The 18,830-nt window shown below is 39.7% G+C and overlaps 1 protein-coding gene and 1 long non-coding RNA gene across 3 annotated transcripts in view; one reads left to right on the forward strand and one right to left on the reverse strand.

The window, feature by feature from the left end:
• The window catches only part of LOC144899559 (uncharacterized), a 46,842-nt gene extending 40,834 nt beyond the window's left edge, over window positions 1-6,008 (forward strand). The window contains exon 2 of the long non-coding RNA XR_013627776.1: window positions 5,947-6,008. This is a non-coding gene — a long non-coding RNA (uncharacterized LOC144899559). The remainder of the gene's footprint in view (window positions 1-5,946) is intronic.
• Window positions 1-18,830, reverse strand: part of LOC131108714 (cadherin-7-like) — a 124,061-nt gene that overhangs the window by 23,256 nt on the left and 81,975 nt on the right. For both annotated transcript variants that reach the window (XM_078792276.1, XM_078792277.1), the window contains exons 5-8: window positions 17,258-17,445; window positions 13,779-14,032; window positions 11,370-11,506; window positions 8,711-8,832 (exon numbers count right to left, since the gene is read on the reverse strand). In XM_078792276.1, the coding sequence (XP_078648402.1) occupies window positions 8,711-8,832; window positions 11,370-11,506; window positions 13,779-14,032; window positions 17,258-17,445 (701 nt within the window). The remainder of the gene's footprint in view (window positions 1-8,710; window positions 8,833-11,369; window positions 11,507-13,778; window positions 14,033-17,257; window positions 17,446-18,830) is intronic.

The following is an 18,830-nucleotide window of genomic DNA, read 5'->3' on the forward strand; positions in this document are numbered from 1 at the left end:
CCTCGAAAGCCGCCATTGAATAGCGACGGGGGGGGGGGGGGGGACTCTGTTATGGAAATGTGCCATCTTGATAGCGAGGTTGCGTTCAGAAGAAGCAGAAGCCGCAACACAATTTGAACCTTTTGATGTCCTTTGAATGCACGCGGATGGATGGATCCCCCCCCCAGCTTATCGCTGGGACTGCAAATCAAGACTTAAATCAAACACTTTGTAATGTATAATGCCTTTCATTAGCGTGGCTGATGCAAGGCGCTTCCCATATACAGCTTCTTTTTTCCTAAGGAATTCTCTAATGGGAAGCAGAGAGGCAGGGATGTAGACATAAATTGGCGCTGAGAGACATTAACGGCAGAGCCGTGACGGAAGACGACGATGAGTCACAGAATTAAATTTTTTTTTTTTGGGGGGGGGGGGGGGTTTACAAGCGAAAGTACATCGCCAAGAAAGGGGTACAAAAGGACAAAGGTGTCCTCTATTTGCCGCCGCGTGCCAACGACAGCGGGGGAAGCAAATATCAGCATGTTTGTGGTGCGATAAAAGCTTGGCAAAATGCTTGCCAGCTGTTTATCCCCCCCCCCCCCCCCCTCTACACACACACTCTCACCCCCCCTTCTTCAACTCAAAGGCAGCTATTTATTCTCGTTTAAAGACTGACGAGGAGGCAACAACTTCTTCTCCACCTCTGAATTCAATAGAATCAACTTCCTGGCTGCATGACTTTGCCTTCACACTGCCATTTACACCTGGTTTGGAATCAGATCTGAACCAATTCAACGCTACTACTTCCACAGACATACCGAGTTTGACGCAGTGCAGCATTTTGATTGGCGGACGGGGACTTTTAAAAGGGTGCCGTTTCGTCTTGACGCACACAATTAAAGTGAGGAACATAAACATTGCCACATGTTGACAGTTTACGTTTACGCAATATTATCACCTTGATGGGAAAAAAAGACACACAACAACATCTCCAATTTGAGGTTGCCATACGATTCCTACTGTAGCAAAACACTTCATTATCAAAATGATTTTAATTAGAATGTGGTAATTGATGTAGTGCAGGTGTGAGGTGTGTTGTGTATTCGTACGCTGGCTAGGCAATTATAAAAATATATACATTTTGTATGCCGCTTATCTGCACGGTGGACGAGTGGTTAGCACACAGGCGTCACAGCTAGGAGAACATAGTTCAATTCCACCCTCGGCCATCTCTGTGTGGAGTTTGCATGGGTTTTCTCCAGGTATTCCGGTTTCTTCCCATATTCCAAAAACTGGCGACTCCAAATTGTCCATAGGTATGAATGTGAGTGTGAATGGTTGTTTGTCTATATGTGCCCTGTGATTGGCTGGCAACCAGTCCAGGGTGTACCCCACCTCTTGCTCAAAGACAGCTGGATAGGCTCTAGCACCCCCCCCCCACGACCCTTGTGACGAAAAAGCAGGAGAAAATGAATGAATAAATTTTCTATGCCGCTTATCTGCATGGTGTGGAGTGGTTAGCATGCAGGCCTCACAGCTAGGAGACCCGAGTTCAATTCCACCCTCGGCCATCTCTGTGTGGAGTTTGCATGGGTTTTCTCCAGGTATTCCGGTTTCTTCCCATATTCCAAAAACTGGCGACTCCAAATTGTCCATAGGTATGAATGTGAGTGTGAATGGTTGTTTGTCTATATGTGCCCTGTGATTGTATATAACAGTATAGTGTATAAAAATATTGTATATAACAATATAACAGTCACTAAAGTCATCATACAGCAACTTCACACTTAAATATACAAACATGCACCAATATGAATTAAAAAACACTTAAAAGTTTTCCCATACTGTATTGCATCTGAGCAACGCATTCATTGGGGTGCTGCAATGACGTTAGCCCCTCTCTGGGCTCCTCAAATAAAGACACACATCATCAAAAGTACAAGATGCAGATGTATTTACTACACTAAAACAGTCTGAAAGTTTAATGAATGTTAAGGAATGTTTCCTCCCACATTCCAAAAACATGCTAGGTTAATTGGCGACTCCAAATTGTCCATAGGTATGAATGTGAGTGTGAATGGTTGTTTGTCTATATGTGCCCTGTGATTGGCTGGCGACCAGTCCAGGAGTGAGGTAGATGAACATTTCGTCCATGTGATGCTCATTTATAACATCTATGGACATCTTACTCTTAGATGTCAGTACATATAATTAGCTTTTCTGAGCAAGATGTGGTTCTAGTGCTCTAATGTGTACGTCTTATCAGTCAAACAGCGATGAGTATAAATAAGCACCCCATCAAACAGGTGGCACTTATCGCCGCGGCGATATGACAGCTGTCACCACGGGGATGCTGACTGAGGAAGTGTCGGGCCTGCAGGTTTTGCGGCTCCTCGCCGCGACATCGGCGCCCCTAAACATCACCCAAGACGCCGCACGCTGACAGTCCCCGCCATTCCGTCCGCCTTTAAACGTCTCGTGTGCAAACTCCCTGCCAAGATCTCCCGGCGTGATGATGTTTGTCTTTTTATAGCATGTGTTTGCCGTATCTCGTATGCATCGACATATTTGCTTTCACCTCTCACCTTGTTGCCGCGGCGAGAAGGAGGTGATAATTTGGGATGAAGGTGCGAGGGCGTCATCAAAAAAAAAAAAAAAAAAATTCCACGGAAGTTCAGTTCAAGGATCAGAACGAGTGGCCGAGTGCACTCATTTTGAAGCCAAAGTGAATAATGGACCATGTGACACCTGCTGGGGCTCGCCCCCCACCCCCCTCCCCCGTCACCCCTTCGTGATATCAATTAATAAAATGGCAGGCGACAGATGATCTGTAGCAAGTGGCAACTTTTGGTCCTGGGGGGAGCCGATGCCAGGAGGTGGCCTTAATTAGGCCTGAATGATGGCAGGTTACGCCGCCGCTGCGCTCGCCGTTAATGCGAGCCACACGCTCGCCACCCTGGTCCCGACTGGCAAACGTTATTATTTCATCTTTGGAGAAGCCGGCGGGCGTGACAGCCAGTGGGCGACTGAAGCGAGCGGACTCAGCCATTACCGCCGATACACACACACACACACACAAGGAGCACTTCAATTAATTAGGAATCAGGAGGCCGGTGGAGTATGACAGTACCGGTCCACCAGCTAACACCAGTTGGTCCTATCGCAGGTAGCGAGTGGCGATTCCATTTAAATTAAGTTTTCGTTTTGAATGATTTTAAAATAAAGCATGAATCTGTTGTGAATCTGGAGAAAAGAAAAATTTTTATACATTTCACAAACAATTAAAATTAATCAGATGATTTTCAAATAACGATCTACATTTTTGCATAGAGGCCTATCAACAACTGTCGGTCCTCAGCATCAAATCCAAGTTAATCATTTTATAAGGCTAATCGATTCCATCTAAAAATCTAAAACTAAAATGTCTTACCATGCTGTTAACTACTCCCTACAGAGGGCAGCACAAACTGGGTCTAACAAGGAAATAAAAACGATGCACAAGTCACTATACGTCACTCTTAAAAGTTGTAATCAATAAAATCATTTATCATTAAAATAATCATTTTAGTTGCATAAAGTGAAAATTAAAGAATATAAGTCATATTACGAGAACCTACAGTTGTAATTTATGGAAAATTTGGTTATAATGTCACAAAAATAAATACAAAATATGAACTAAACTAACTAAACTAAAACTAAAATGTCTTACCATGCTGTTAACTACTCCCTTCAGAGAGCAGCACAAACTGGGTCTAACAAGGAAATAAAAACGATGCACAAGTCACTATAAGTCACTCTTAAAAGTTGTAATCTAATGAGAAAAAGTTGTAAAAATAAAATAATTTATCATTAAAATAATCATTGTAGTCGCATAAAGTGAAAATTAAAGAATATAAATCATATTACGAGAACCTACAGTTGTAATTTATAGAAAATTAGGTCATAATGTCACAAAAATAAAGACAAAATATGAACTAAACTAACTAAAACTAAAATCTCTCACCATGCTGTTAACTACTCCCTGCAGAGGGCAGCGCAAACTGGGTCTAACAAGGAAAGAAAAACGATGCACAAGTCACTATAAGTCACTCTTAAAAGTTGTAATCAATAAAATCATATATCATTAAAATAATCATTTTAGTTGCATAAAGTGAAAATTAAAGAATATAAGTCATATTACGAGAACCTACAGTTGTAATTTATGGAAAATTTGGTTATAATGTCACAAAAATAAATACAAAATATGAACTAAACTAACTAAACTAAAACTAAAATGTCTTACCAGGCTGTTAACTACTCCCTTCAGAGAGCAGCACAAACTGGGTCTAACAAGGAAATAAAAACGATGCACAAGTCACTATACGTCACTCTTAAAAGTTGTAATCTAATGAGAAAAAGTTGTAAAAATAAAATAATTTATCATTAAAATAATCATTTTAGTTGCATAAAGTCAAAATTAAAGAATATAAATCATATTACGAGAACCGACAGTTGTAATTTATAGAAAATTAGGTCATAATGTCACAAAAATAAAGACAAAATATGAACTAAACTAACTAAAACAAAAATCTCTCACCATGCTGTTAACTACTCCCTGCAGAGGGCAGCGCAAACTGGGTCTAACAAGGAAAGAAAAACGATGCACAACAGTGCAAGAAGTCAAATATCTGAGTGTGTAGTTTAAGACAAAGACCTGGCAGCTGTACTAAATAGTACCCGTCAATCACCAGTGTCGGTATCAACAGTGACAAAAGTGGTGACATCATAGCCGTATGATGGGAGTCAGTTGACTTGTGTAATGTGCATATTATGACATCACCAGGTTCAAAATTTGAGCCACTAAGCCACTTGTGATACTCTTCTTCGCCTCTCAAGCAAACCCAGCCATCATCATTATCATTTATTATTACTGCTACCATTACCATAGATATATATATATACAGTATGTATTACGCTGATGAATATTCTCATTCATTCTGGTGTAAATTGTTGACATATTTCCAGAAACGCCTTGTTAAATTCAGCAACCTTGCGTCTTTGCCACTTAAAGGGTTAATGTTGTTTCGCCAAATCACCACCATATTTGGTACAGACCTTTAAGGGGCTGACAAGCTCTTGTGTGTAAAATTTTCACAAGATTGGTTGAAGAACTTGGCTGCCATCAAGTAAAACGTAATTAATCGGGTCATTAGTCAGTGAGCTTTTATTTAATGATGATGTAACTTTCAGGATCTCTGTATTACAAATCTGCTAGCATGTATTCCGAATCATTTTTATCACAACCCAGAGTGGGGGCCAACTAATGTCATTTACATTTACGTCTAATGTGCATATTATCACGTCACCAGGCTCAGAATTTGAGCCACTAAGCCACTTGCAATACTCTTCTTCGTCTCTCAAGCAAACCCAGCCATCATCATTATCATTTATTATTACTGCTACCATTACATAGATATATATACAGTATGTATTATGCTGGTGAATATTCTCATTCATCCTGGTGTAAATTATATTTGCGGAAACGGCTTGTTTAATTCAGCAAACTTGCTTGTCGCAATGTCACTTAAAGGGTTAAGGTTGTTAAGCCGAATCCTCACCATATAAATAAAATTCCAATAAATAAAATAAATAAAAAATCCAATACAATTTGAGCAAGATTGGTTGAAGAACTTTGCTTCCGGCGGCACGGCCGTCGAGTGGTTAGCGCGCGTACCTCACCGCTTGGAGACCAGGGTTCAATTCCACCCTCGGCCATCTCTGTGTGGAGTTTGCATGTTCTCCCCGTGCATGCGTGGGTTTTTTTCCCTGGGTACTCCGGTTTCCTCCCACATTCCAAAAACATGCTAGGTTAATTAGCGACTCCAAATTGTCCATAGGTATGAATGTGAGTGTGAATGGTTGTTTGTCTATATGTGCCCTGTGATTGGCTGGCGACTGGTCCAGGGTGCCCGAAGACAGCTGGGATAGGCTCCAGCACCCCCCGCGACCCTTGTGAGAAAAAAGCGGTAGAAAATGAATGAATGAATGAACTTTGCTTCCATCAAGTAAAACGTAATTAATCGGGTCATTAGTCAGTGAGCTTTTATTTAATGATGATATAACTTTCAGGATCTCTGTATTACAAATCTGCTAGCATGTATTCCGAATCATTTTTATCCCAACCCAGAGTGTTCGGCCACTAATGTCATTTACTGTCATGTGACAGTGACAAAAAGAATGTTAGTTAAAGGTCATTTGGAAATCCAAGAGCTAAAATCAGCCCTCCCGTTAAGTAAGCAATCAGTCTGCTTGAGCAGTGTAATTACACATTGGCTGTGCCTTCGCCTGCTGATGACACCGTCATGGGTTAAGGCGGTCGCCATGGCCCCGAGGCCCGCTTTGATTGTCAGCCAATGACTTTGTTTCAGCACGGTCACAGTCCTTTTGGCCATAAATCATCTGGCGAAGCGCTCGTGGGGGTGAAATAGACAAACGACGTATCGAACCCGGAGAGTCCGGGGTGTGTAGATTGATTGATGGCTGATAGAAAGTCTGCTTGTGTTGTTTGAAATTTTCTAAAATCAGAAAGCGATCATCATCTGCGGACAAGTGGAAGGAGGGTAATCATCCTGCTGTTTGTCGGTAATGGCGGCGGCTAATAAAGACGCAATGTTTACACTAATAAGTACTTTGTATCCCTGAGGCTGACGTCTGGCTAACAATTGAATCTGAAAAGCACTACACTTGCTTTGAACAGTGAATGCAACACACATGAAATCTCCATTGCCACCAAGCCACAAAGAAATGCACGGTTTCTAATGTCTCCTTTATGCAAATGAGATCACTTCCTATTTTTGTCGCCCCACCCGTCCCTGCGTGTGACAAAGAAGTGTGCAGCAAGAGCTCAAATAACAAATTCGCCCCCCCCCCGCCCCAAAAAAAGACCCTAATAGCCATTTCTAATACAATGCGTCATTCTGATCAATTGTACATGCACAGCTCCGCACGCCCCCTTCAACAGGCGCCTGATTGTATTTTCACAAATGTCACCAGCGGATAAATCAGCACAGCGGGCACACGGGTCATTTAGCAACAATGAGGCCAAATGATAAAAGACAGGAAATGAAGCCCAGCCACAGAGTTCCATAAACACTAAGTGAAGATGGAACGTCTTGTATAATTTTAGATCATAATAATAATATATAAACCTTGAAGAAATTACATTAGTGGTATCCAAAGTGCAGCCGAGTGGCCATGCGCGGTCCTTGGCTGGCCCATTGATTCCACAAATATAATTTTACAAAATTAGCAGTAATTTTACAAAAATAAAGTCAAAATATTAAAAGAAAAAAGTTGTAATCCAATGAGAAAAAGTTGTAATATTATGATGAAAAATAATCATTTTAGTAGCATAAAGACAAAATTAAAGAAAAAAAGTCATATTACAAGAACCCACGGTTGTAATTTATGGAAAATTAGGTTAGAATGTCACAAGAATAAAGACAAAATATGAAGTCCCAATTATGAGAAGAAAATTTACTAAAAAAGTCTAAATATTTCTTTTCAATTTTCCAGATATTTTGACTTTTTTGTAAATTTTAGAAGAAAATTTACAAAAATATTAAAAAAAACATGTACTGAAAAATGTACTAAAAAAGTCAAAATATTTTCCAGATATTTTGACTTTTTAGTAAATTTTCTTTTCGTAATTTTGACTTCATATTTTATCTTTATTCTTGTGAAAAAGTCAAAATATTTCTTTTTAATTTTCCAGATATTTTGACTTAAGTAAATTTTCTTCTCGTAATTGTGACTTCATATTTTGTTGTTATTCTTGTGACAGTATAATCAAATTTTCCATAAAATTGACTAAATTTTGTACTAAAAAAGTCAAAATATTCATTTTAAATTTTCCAGATATTTTGACTTTTTTTTGTCAAAAGTCAAAATATTTCTTTTTAATTTTCCAGATATTTTGAATTTTTTAGTAAATTTTCTTCTCATAATTGTGACTTAATATTTTATCTTTATTCTTGAGACATTATAACCAAATTTTCCATAAATTACAACAGTTTTTTTGTCTATTTTTGCTCTTATTTCTTTTTAATTTTCCAGATAACAGCAGAAATGAAAATTTTTTTAAGAGAATCAAGCCAAAATATTTTGAGGAAAAAGTCATATTTGAACAAAGAAAAAAAGTTGTAATTTTATGAGAAAAATTATCTAATTTTAGTAGCAAGGAGCTGAAATATTAAAGTTGATGTCTTGATATTATGAAAAATTAAACAAAATAAAGCTGTAATTTTTGGAAAATTAGGTTGGGGGAAAAAATTCAAAATACTATGGTAATAAAGTGGTAATATTAATTCAAAAATAAAATGTATCAAGATTATTTCAGAATGAAGCTGAAATAATTGGAAAGTTAAAAAAAATGTGAAAAAAATGTCAGTTTTTGTCTGTTTATTGTATTTATGTTGTGCTCAAAATACCTAAAAAAATATTATCACACACGGATGCTCTCAAAGTTTTATCATAATAAGGCAAATGTCTCAATGACTTATGGGGACTTAGTTATGTTTTGCTTGATGGCCGCCATGTTCTTTAACCAATTTTGCTCATATTTCACACACACATGCTTGTCAGGTCTCCAAATGTTTGTACCGAGTTTCATGGTGATTCGACTAAACACAGTCATGTTACAGGAGGGCATCTTATTGAACTGTGGGAGAAATTTCAAGTCAGTCAGACTTACCGTTCCAGGTGTGGTGTTTTCACAGAGCAGGGTCTCGTAGTCAATGGCGAAAACAGGAGCGTTATCATTCACGTCCAACACGGTCACAATAGCCAAACCTTTACCGATTTGGTTGGGGTCCTCTGAAAGAGACACAGAGTGAGACGTCCTGTTAGAGTAAACTATCTCAGTGGAAGTGACGGCGACCGGTCTCATGTACGTCGCAACTTCTGCCGCCTAAACGACTCTGGCTGCGTGCGAGACGATGATTCAGCTTGGCGGGCGCCATCGCCGTTTGCTGGCCAATGACGAGGCGCTGACATTCAGGGATGATGTTGTGACGGCGGCAGAAAGGACGTGCGGTGCCTGGGGGGGGTTCCAGACTGGTTTTTGGATAGAACGTGACTGACTTCAGCGTCCCCTAACCGTAGAACATCTTTGGTCACGTTGACCATCGGTAGTGCTGGACCAAGATGCGTTTAGTGCCACCAAGTCACACATTCAGGACTGCCGAGAGACGCGTCATGATGTCTATTATTATCGTTATGCTGCTATATCGGGCATGCGCACACACACGGGAATGAGCGAGTAAATAAAAAGCTGTCTTTAAATCAAAGAGTGCAGAAAAAAAAAGCGATGCTGACAGGCGGCTTGTCTTTTCGTGACAATTGTGTTTGAAAGGCAGGCAATAAAAGGACAAACTTGTGTCCTTGGGGCCAGGGAGAGAGAGAGAAATGCTGCTTTAAAATAAAATGTACAAAAAAAAAACAAGCACTTAACACCAGCACACCCACCCTGAGTCAGCATGTAACCCCCACGGCTGAGAGGTCACTCATGAATGCATTAATATTCACCGACACCCTAAACTAAAGAGGATGCATCTTTATCGAGGCATGAAGCGACATTTCCATGCTAGCGAAGACCTCGCTTTAACAAGCAGGCTCTTCAAAAGGATCAACAGTCTCTATTTTCCTTGCTTATTTCATCTAGAACAAAAAAAGGGAGCTGCTAATGGTGTTTAAAGATGGTGGCAATAAAATGAAAGCCTTGACAACTAGGCTTTGTGTACACAGCAACAGTAGGGGGCATTTAACTGGAAAAGCCAGGAGTAGTTCTGTTTTTATTGGACGGATTCGAAAAGAATGCGATGAAATAATATGACAATGGGAAATTAGGTCAAATTAGGTCAACATATACAACCATTTTTAATTTTGCCACCAGCTGCTTATAAATATCTGCTTGGTTTGGTGACCTAAACCAAGAAAAATTGGACTACTTTTGTCCCGGAAGTATTAGGGTTACACTGAACAGAAATATTAAAAGTTTTATTCATATTAATCAGAGTTAATCATGATCATTCATCAGTCAATCATGATCTTTCATTTTTATTCACGTACCCTACTTTGCGAACCACTATAATAGAATAAGGCTGATCAATAATTATTTAAAAAATATATAATCAACAATCATCTAATTATTAAGCTGTGTTATGCGCAGTAAAAAAATAAAATAAAATATTAAATCACATATTTTAGAGAAAAATATTTTTTATAAATTAAAAAACAAGAACAGTGAGGGACATTTAACTGTAAAAGCCAAGGGTGTCCAAAGTAGTTCCGTTTTTATTGGACGGATTCGAAAAGAATGTGATGAAACAATGTGACAATGGGAAATTAGGTCAACATATACAACCTTTTTAACTGAAAATGTCCGATTTTAATTTTGTCACCAGCTGCTTATAAATATCTACTTGGTTTAGTGACCTAAATCAAGAAAAATTGGACTACTTTTATTCCGGAAGTATTTTGCTTGTAGACCAGTGTTATGAAGCTGTATTAGGTTTACACTGAACAGAAATGATTAAAAGTTTTATTCATATTAATCAGAGTTAATCATGATCATAATCATGTTAGTTTAACATTGATGTCTAAAATAAAAACATTGAAGAATGCGATGAAACAATATGACAATGGGAAATTAGGTCAACATATCCAACCTTTTTAAAATGTCCGATTTTAATTTTGCCACCAGCTGCTTATAAATATCTGCTTGGTTTAGTGACCTAAACCAAGAAAAATTGTACTACTTTTGTCCCGGAAGCATTTTGCTTTTAGACCAGTCTTATGAAGCTGTATTAGGTTTACACTGAACAGAAATGATTAAAAGTTTAATTCATATTAATCAGAGTTAATCATGATCATAATCATGTTAGTTTAATGCACCTGAATGCACCATTTTAGAAAAAGCTGGAGCAGAACCACAGGAACGCTAATAGAAATGAAATATTTAAGATGAACAGCTCTTAATGCACCAAGTAATCATTCAAACTTATTTGTTGATATGATGGACACAGAGCAATGAACAATTCGCACTGTGAGGCGTTCAGGTGCACTCGTAATTTTGATTGTTAGCCACTAATTGTCTTGTGCCCCACTTTGTGAACCACTATAATAGAATTAGGCTGATAAGGCAATAATTATTTTAATAATATATAATCAACAATCATCTAATTATTAAGCTTTGTTAAGTGCAGTAAAAAATAAAATAAAATATTAATAAATCTATTATTTATATTTTAAAGAAAAATATTTTTTATAAATGAATTTTTTTTTCATAAATATTCTTAATAATATAGTGTAAGGTTTGTTTAGGATATGTGGACGTGTTTGTTTTGACTCACGGCTCTCGATGGCCAGGATGGTGAGGTTGTGCACCGAGTTGGCTTCCCGGTCCAGACGCTTGGCCGTGCTGATGATGCCGCTGAGCGCGTCCACGTTGAAGAAACGTTCCATGTCGGTGTTGCGGTCGATGGAGTACCTTCAACACACAAAGACGCCATCCATTTGATTGGAATTGATTTGACGACATATGCAATCATGTTCGGTTAAGCACAACAATTTAAACATTTTCAAAATGCATGGAGGACTCCAACGTATTAAAAAAAAATAAATGTTGATAATAACCGAGGCCAGCACACAACCTTGGTACATTTTTTTTTTGTATGAGAAAATTACAACTCCAATTAGTCTACAGCCAAAGGGTATTATTGCAAAGTAATTTGACTCTGGTGGCTCCATTAGTTCCACAATAATTTTAATTCCAGCTGATGTGGTGGAAATCATATTGCAGACAGGCAAGGAGGACGAACAGAAGCATTCACAGATTCAATGGTGCGGTAATTTGATTTTCTGATTACTCACAATCCCGATCGAGAAAAGGCAACAATATCCATTCAATTAATGCAAAAGTGGCTCGACGAGGGTCTCGAACGCTAGACAGCGTGAGGTTGTGTTTTCTGAACCGTAAAGGCCAAATGTGCCAGTGTTTGAGCCTTGACCCCCAACTGAAGGAATGCCCTTCTCTTGCTCAAGATGGCATTTCACTTTTTTGCAGATGCTGCACCACCCCCGCCACACACACACACACACACACACACACACACACACACACACACACACACACTCGCCATCTGGCGCCGCTAGTGACAGCCACACAGTTCCTTTTCGAGCGCATTAAGACTGTCGCCTGTTTGCTTAACACCAGTGGTGGCGCACTTTAAAGTGGCCTTTCACTGTGAATACTCAGCCCGCTATTTTATGACGTTCAATGTGTCCTTAATAAAATACTAGAAACATATTCAACATCTGATTCCTTCTTATCTCCCAGTCCCAGTACAATAAATACACTACACAGGCTCAAACACCGTATAATTGGGTTTGATTCATTTCTTGTCACTATTTTTTCATATTGTGGGTCATAACATCAGGAATTATTCCATAATCTGGATCAGTCTTTGATACTTTCTCGAATTTGGTGAAAACTTGCTCCGTCCATTTTTTTGTGAAGTTATATACACAAATGCAGAAAATGGTCCTATCTCGCTCCTATCTCCTATCATTTAAAAAAAAAAAAAAAAAATGCTGGATCCGGATGGTGATCCTGATCACCCCCAAAATGGAATCAGTTCTTCCATATCCAATTTCCGACATTTATTCTTCACAGGGGAATGCTGGAGCCTATCCCAGCTGTCTTAGGAGGAGAGGCGGGGTACACCCTGGACTGGTCGCCAGCCAATCACAGGGCACATATGGACAACCAGTCTTGAACCATGATGTGCTATATATATATATATATATATATATATATATATATATATATATATATATATATATATATATATATCACTATATGGACAGTTACTATGGTACACATAATGTCATTGTATGGTCATATCCTCCCGTACTTCGGTACGGGACAAAAAATAAAAAAAAAAACAAACTTAAACTATATTAGGAAAGCAGGAAGTGAACAAATGTAACAGTTACTGATTGTAAAAGTACCAGATGGAGGGGTAGGGTTTAATAAGATTTGCTTCTTCCTACTCCTTTTGGACATGTGGAACTGTGAACTGATGATGTGATGCATTCAATTGTAATCTGATGCATGTTCAAATGAAATGAATGTGAGTGTAAATGGTTGTTTGACTATATGTGCCCTGTGATTGCATACAACAGTATAGTGTATAAAAATATTGTATATAACAATATATACTTCAACTTCACACTCAAATATACAAACGTACCAATATGAATATTTAAAAAAAAAAACAACTCCTTAAAAGTTTTTCCATACTGTATTGCATCTGAGCAACGCATTCATTGTGGTGCTGCAATGACGTTAGCCCCTCTCTGGGCTCCTCAAATAAAGACACACATCATCAAAAGTATAAGATGCAGATGTATTTACTACACTAAAACGGTCTGAAAGTTTAACGAATCATAAGGAATGTTTCCTCCCACATTCCAAAAACATGCTAGGTTAATTAGCGACTCCAAATTGTCCATAGGTATGAATGTGAGTGTGAATGGTTGTTTGTCTACGTATATGTGCCCTGTGATTGGCTGGCAACCAGTCCAGGGTGTACTTCGCCTCTCGCCCGAAGATAGCTGGGATAGGCTCCAGCACTAGTGAGGATAAGCGGTATATAAAATTTTGCTCCCTTCATAAATGCTAATATTTGGTCTTAATTAATTGAGAAGCTGAGCAAAAAAAAAACTCCACATGTGGATGTGAAGATGCCGTCTCGTACCTGATGCCGTTGTTGGAGGTGTCCGGGTCGTGTGCCGACACCCGCCCGATGGATGTCCCCACCCGCACATCCTCCGAGACGGACATCTTGGAGAGCGGTGCAGAAAACACCGGCGGCTCGTCCACATCCTCCACCGTCACCTTCAACGCCGTGGTATCGCTGAACGGGCCCAGACTCAGGAAGTTGGAGTCGATGTTCCTGTTGGTGGCCTCCACCCGCAGAGAGAAGCTGCTCTTGGTTTCAAAGTCGAGAGGCTGTGAGAATAAATACATGTGTACACATGATAATGGCAGATTATCGCTAAATAGACATTACTATAAAGCTCACACAAAAGACCAGGACTGTAGCTATTAGCCTGTAGAGAGAGCAATATTATCGACGTCAGGACGAGCACACAATGGTGCTGACAATCACTGCAAAATGAGAGCTGTTGAAAGATTCTGTCATCTCGGTCGGCCTTATTGAACCGCTCATTGCCGTGTTTAATAAAGCGCGGGAGAACATTGATTTGACACTTTTCATCGCCTGTGACGCTTGCCTCGTCTTGTAATTGTCTGAATGTGCAACAACAAATCAAACAAAGGATCAAATCAGCCCACAGACGAGCCAGACCTCAAAGTAATCTCACGCTATTGTCATGTGCTAATGTATAGAACACATCATTATGAACTATTTAATGTGAACGCTCTTCAAAACACACATAAGTGACGTGCGCAGTGGGATTTTTACTGTCTGTTGTTTTGGTAGCGGTCAGCACTGACAATGCAGTCGCTCGGTTAGCGACATTATTCCGTTCCAGATGGTCTGACTTTATCCAAAACCGACGCTAACCAAATCAAACCGTGTAAATCAAATTCATTCATTCATTTTCTACCGTTTATTCTCACAAGGGTCACAGGAGGTGCTGGAGCCTATCCCGGCTGTCTTCAGGCGAGAGGCGGGGTACACCCTGGACTGGTCGCCAGCCAATCACAGGGCACATATAGAGGTTTTTTTTATTCATATTGGTACATGTTTGTATATTTGAGTGTGAAGTTGCTGTATGATGACTTTAGTGACTGTTATATTGTTATATACAATATTTTTATACACTATACTGTGATATACAATCACAGGGCACATATAGACAAACAACCATTCACACTCACATTCATACCTATGGACAATTTGGAGTCGCTAATTAACCTAGCATGTTTTTGGAATGTGGGAGGAAACATTCCTTAACATTCATTAAACTTTCAGACCGTTTTAGTGTAGTAAATACATCTGCATCTTATACTTTTGATGGTGTGTGTCTTTATTTGAGGAGCCCAGAGAGGGGCTAACGTCATTGCAGCACCCCAGTGAATGCATTGCTCAGATACAATACAGTATGGGAAAACGTTAAAGTTTTTTTAAATTCATATTGGTACATGTTTGTATATTTGAGTGTGAAGTTGCTGTATGATGACTTTAGTGACTGTTATATACACAATATTTTTATACACTATACTGTTATATACAATCACATGGCACATATAGACAAACAACCATTCACACTCACATTCATACCTATGGACAATTTGGAGTCGCTAATTAACTTAGCATGTTCTTGGAATGTGGGAGGAAACCGGAGTATCCGGAGAAAACCCATGCAAACTCCACACAGATATGGCCGAGGGTGGAATTGAACTCGGGTCTCCTAGCTGCGCGCTAACCACTTTGTGATTTTTATAACAGCGAGGTCCACACCTCCCGTCACAACACCACCTTCCTGTTTTGCGATGAGTTATTTCTTGAATTCAATAGTGTTTCTCATCTGAGTAACACAAAATGGAGCCATAAAAGTTTCAAGTGCCAGCATTTTGATAAAGAGGGCTAAACAGGAAGGTGTTGATCTTGCTCCTACATCGTGTCTTTGGGAAGAGTCACGTCTCCGATGAAAGTAAATGTAACTGATTTCATTCAAACAGTTTTATAATTCTACTATAAAATGAGCTGTTTCGGCCACCAGTTCCAGTTGCCATTTTGTTAGCATGCTAAGACGTTTTTGTGATGAAAATACATTTCGAGCAGTTGGACTCACACAGGCTCATTAGCATGCCTCCGAGCAACAAAACCATATTTTCGCAGCGACGTGTGGTGAGGTTCACAGCTGGTGAGGCACTGACTCATTTTCAAATACTTTTGTCCCATTTATTTAGTTTTTTTTTTTTTAAGAAACCATTTGTAGTCTTGCCTTTTATTTGTATTTGAAGTACATGCACCCTATCCTTCTCCAGGAAAGCTCATGATACTTTGTTGTAAAAGTCTAATCACGTGCTGGTGAGCTTGGGTATATAAGTCAAATTCAGTAAAAATTCATTCAATCAGCAGAGCTAATGGAATGAGATGTTGCTAAATCAAGCTGGCTTTTCCTCTCTATGGAAGGACGGCAGCGACAAGCACCTTGCAGCTCATGCATTGCACAGAAAAATACATTAGAGAGGCTGCAGAAAGTCATGGTGCATAATAAATGTTTCTGCAAACATTATATAGGGCTGCATAGTGTAAAGTGGTTAGCGCGCAGGCCTCACAGCTAGGAGACCCGAGTTCAATTCCACTCTCGGCCATCTCTGTGTGCAGTTTGCATGTTCTCCCCGTGAATGCGTGGGTTTTCTCTGGGTACTCCGGTTTCCTCCCACATTCCAAAAACATGCTAGGTTAATTGGCGACTTGTATATAACAGTATAGTGTATAAAAATATTGTATATAACAATATAACAGTCACTAAAGTCATCATACAGCAACTTCACACTCAAATATACAAACATGTACCAATATGAATATTAAAAAAAACCAACTCCTTAAAAGTTTTCCCATACTGTATTGCATCTGAGCAACGCATTCATTGGGGTGCTGCAATGACGTTAGCCCCTCTCTGGGCTCCTCAAATAAAGACACACATCATCAAAAGTATAAGATGCAGATGTATTTACTACACTAAAATGGTCTGAAAGTTTAATGAATGTTAAGGAATGTTTCCTCCCACATTCCAAAAACATGCTAGGTTAATTGGCGACTCCAAATTGTCCATAGGTATGAATGTGAGTGTGAATGGTTGTTTGTCTATATGCGCCCTGTGATTGGCTAGCAACCAGTCCAGTGACCCCCGTGAGGATAAGAGGTAGAAAATGAGTGAATATTGCTTCCGGAACGGATACCTCTGATATTACGTGATGAAACCTGGTCTGGAACTCACAATAACGCTTCCTAATGAGGTCGACACAATATGGATTATATTGCAGTGGAATAAGGTGTAACAGATTTGTCATATAAGGCTTTTAAACATGCTCTAATACTTCCCAACCAATGAAACCTTGCATCATTAAAATCAATGGCTTGGCTGTTCCGTTTTATTAGCAGCGTAATAAGTGTACTTTGAAATACCTTTGACACTGTACAGTGTACAGTAGATGGTACAGGAAGGAACCATCAGTTCTAGGGGTTTGTTTACGTACCTTTAGAAGGAGGACGATGCCCTCTTGCGTGTTTTCATCTGTGGTGATGTTGAAGAGACCGGGTCCGTCGCCGTCCATGATACGGTAGTCCATTTCAGCGTTTGGACCCACGTCGGCGTCAGACGCTTTGATCCGGGCCACCACCGACTGAACAGGGAGCGATTCCAAGACGGTGTACTGGTTGACTTCTGGGGAAAAGACGGAACAAAGACGGGATCCTGTGGTTTACACTTCTTCATGTCTCAACGGTTTCACTATTCATCCAAGTATCTATTCGGATTTATCCAAAAAAGGAAACCGCCATTCAGATATTCTATTACTCCACAATTCTTCATTGTGTTTCTCAACCTTTTTGCCCGGATTTGAAGTACTCTTACAAGAATAAAGACGGGAATCATATTCATAATCATAATCTTCCCAATCGCCATGACAGAGCTCATTACGAGACCTTTCTGTGTTCCTGACAGTGTCCCCCCTAAAGTGTCCGTCTAAATGCTAATCTGCCTGACATTGTTTGCTGCCATGTAATCTCTATAATGGCTTTTTAATTTACCGTGGAATAGCAGCTCTTTATAAAGGCGAGTGAGGGGGGGGGGGGGGGGGGGATGGCTTGTCCAATTTGCGCCTCCACCTTTTCCTGTCCTCCCATACAGGTCCCCCTCTAAGGACCAGTCCTGGACTCTGATCAGTTCTCCTAATGGCGTCATTGATCGCAACCCCTGACCCAGCGAGGGTTTCAGCAGCACAACCAAGAACCTACGGTGAGTTTATCTTCCCGGAGAGACAGCAACGGCGGGTTTAAGCGGCCATTGATGACTTGTTGTGGAAACTTCAACCTCTCGCCCGGGGAGCCCACAAATTGACTCGGCTGCATGGCGGGGCGGATGGCGAGCCGCGAGTGCGGCGAGCCAAAGGGCGGTGGAGGTGTTGGTTGGTGAAACTGATTGCCTTTGGATTATCATGAAAAGCCTTCAAACACCTTTGAATCCTAAAGCTGAGCCCGGAAACCATTAGCAGGCCAGGAAATAGGCAGAGTATAAAAAAAATATATACAGTCGGATTGATCCTGGTTATCCCACGCCAAAGCGTTCCGTCGCTCTGATGAGGAATAAAGCAGGGATATACACCGATTTTTTAATTTGGTGCAAGATAGAACCCGCACATCCACAACAGATTGACACTATAACAAAACCAATTTGCTGTATGTGTTTATGTCCATCAGACAAATGGACTGTACCATTTTTGATTATATTCCAAAAACAATACAATCTTAACCCCAGTGCTTGTCATATAATTGACATTTTTGTTCATTTTATTTGGTTTCCTTGGAAAATGAACAAAGTTTTGTAGCGTTTTTGTTTACTCGCTAAACTAAAAGTTAAAGTAAATCATGGGTCCATTTGCTCCAACAATTTTGACTTCATCCGAGTAAACCAAAAGAATGCTATTTTCACAAAAAACTCAATGGCGCCTCGAGTGAGCATAAATTGATTGATGCCACACGTACGTATCAATAAATCAGACAATGGTCTTTGTTAAGCCAAATGCATTTCTGGCTAGCTGAATGCCGCAC

The sequence above is a fragment of the Doryrhamphus excisus genome, linkage group LG7 (genome assembly GCF_037039965.1).
Source record: "Doryrhamphus excisus strain RoL-2023G ecotype Guam linkage group LG7, RoL_Dexc_Guam_v1.1, whole genome shotgun sequence".
Lineage (NCBI taxonomy): Eukaryota > Metazoa > Chordata > Actinopteri > Syngnathiformes > Syngnathidae > Doryrhamphus > Doryrhamphus excisus.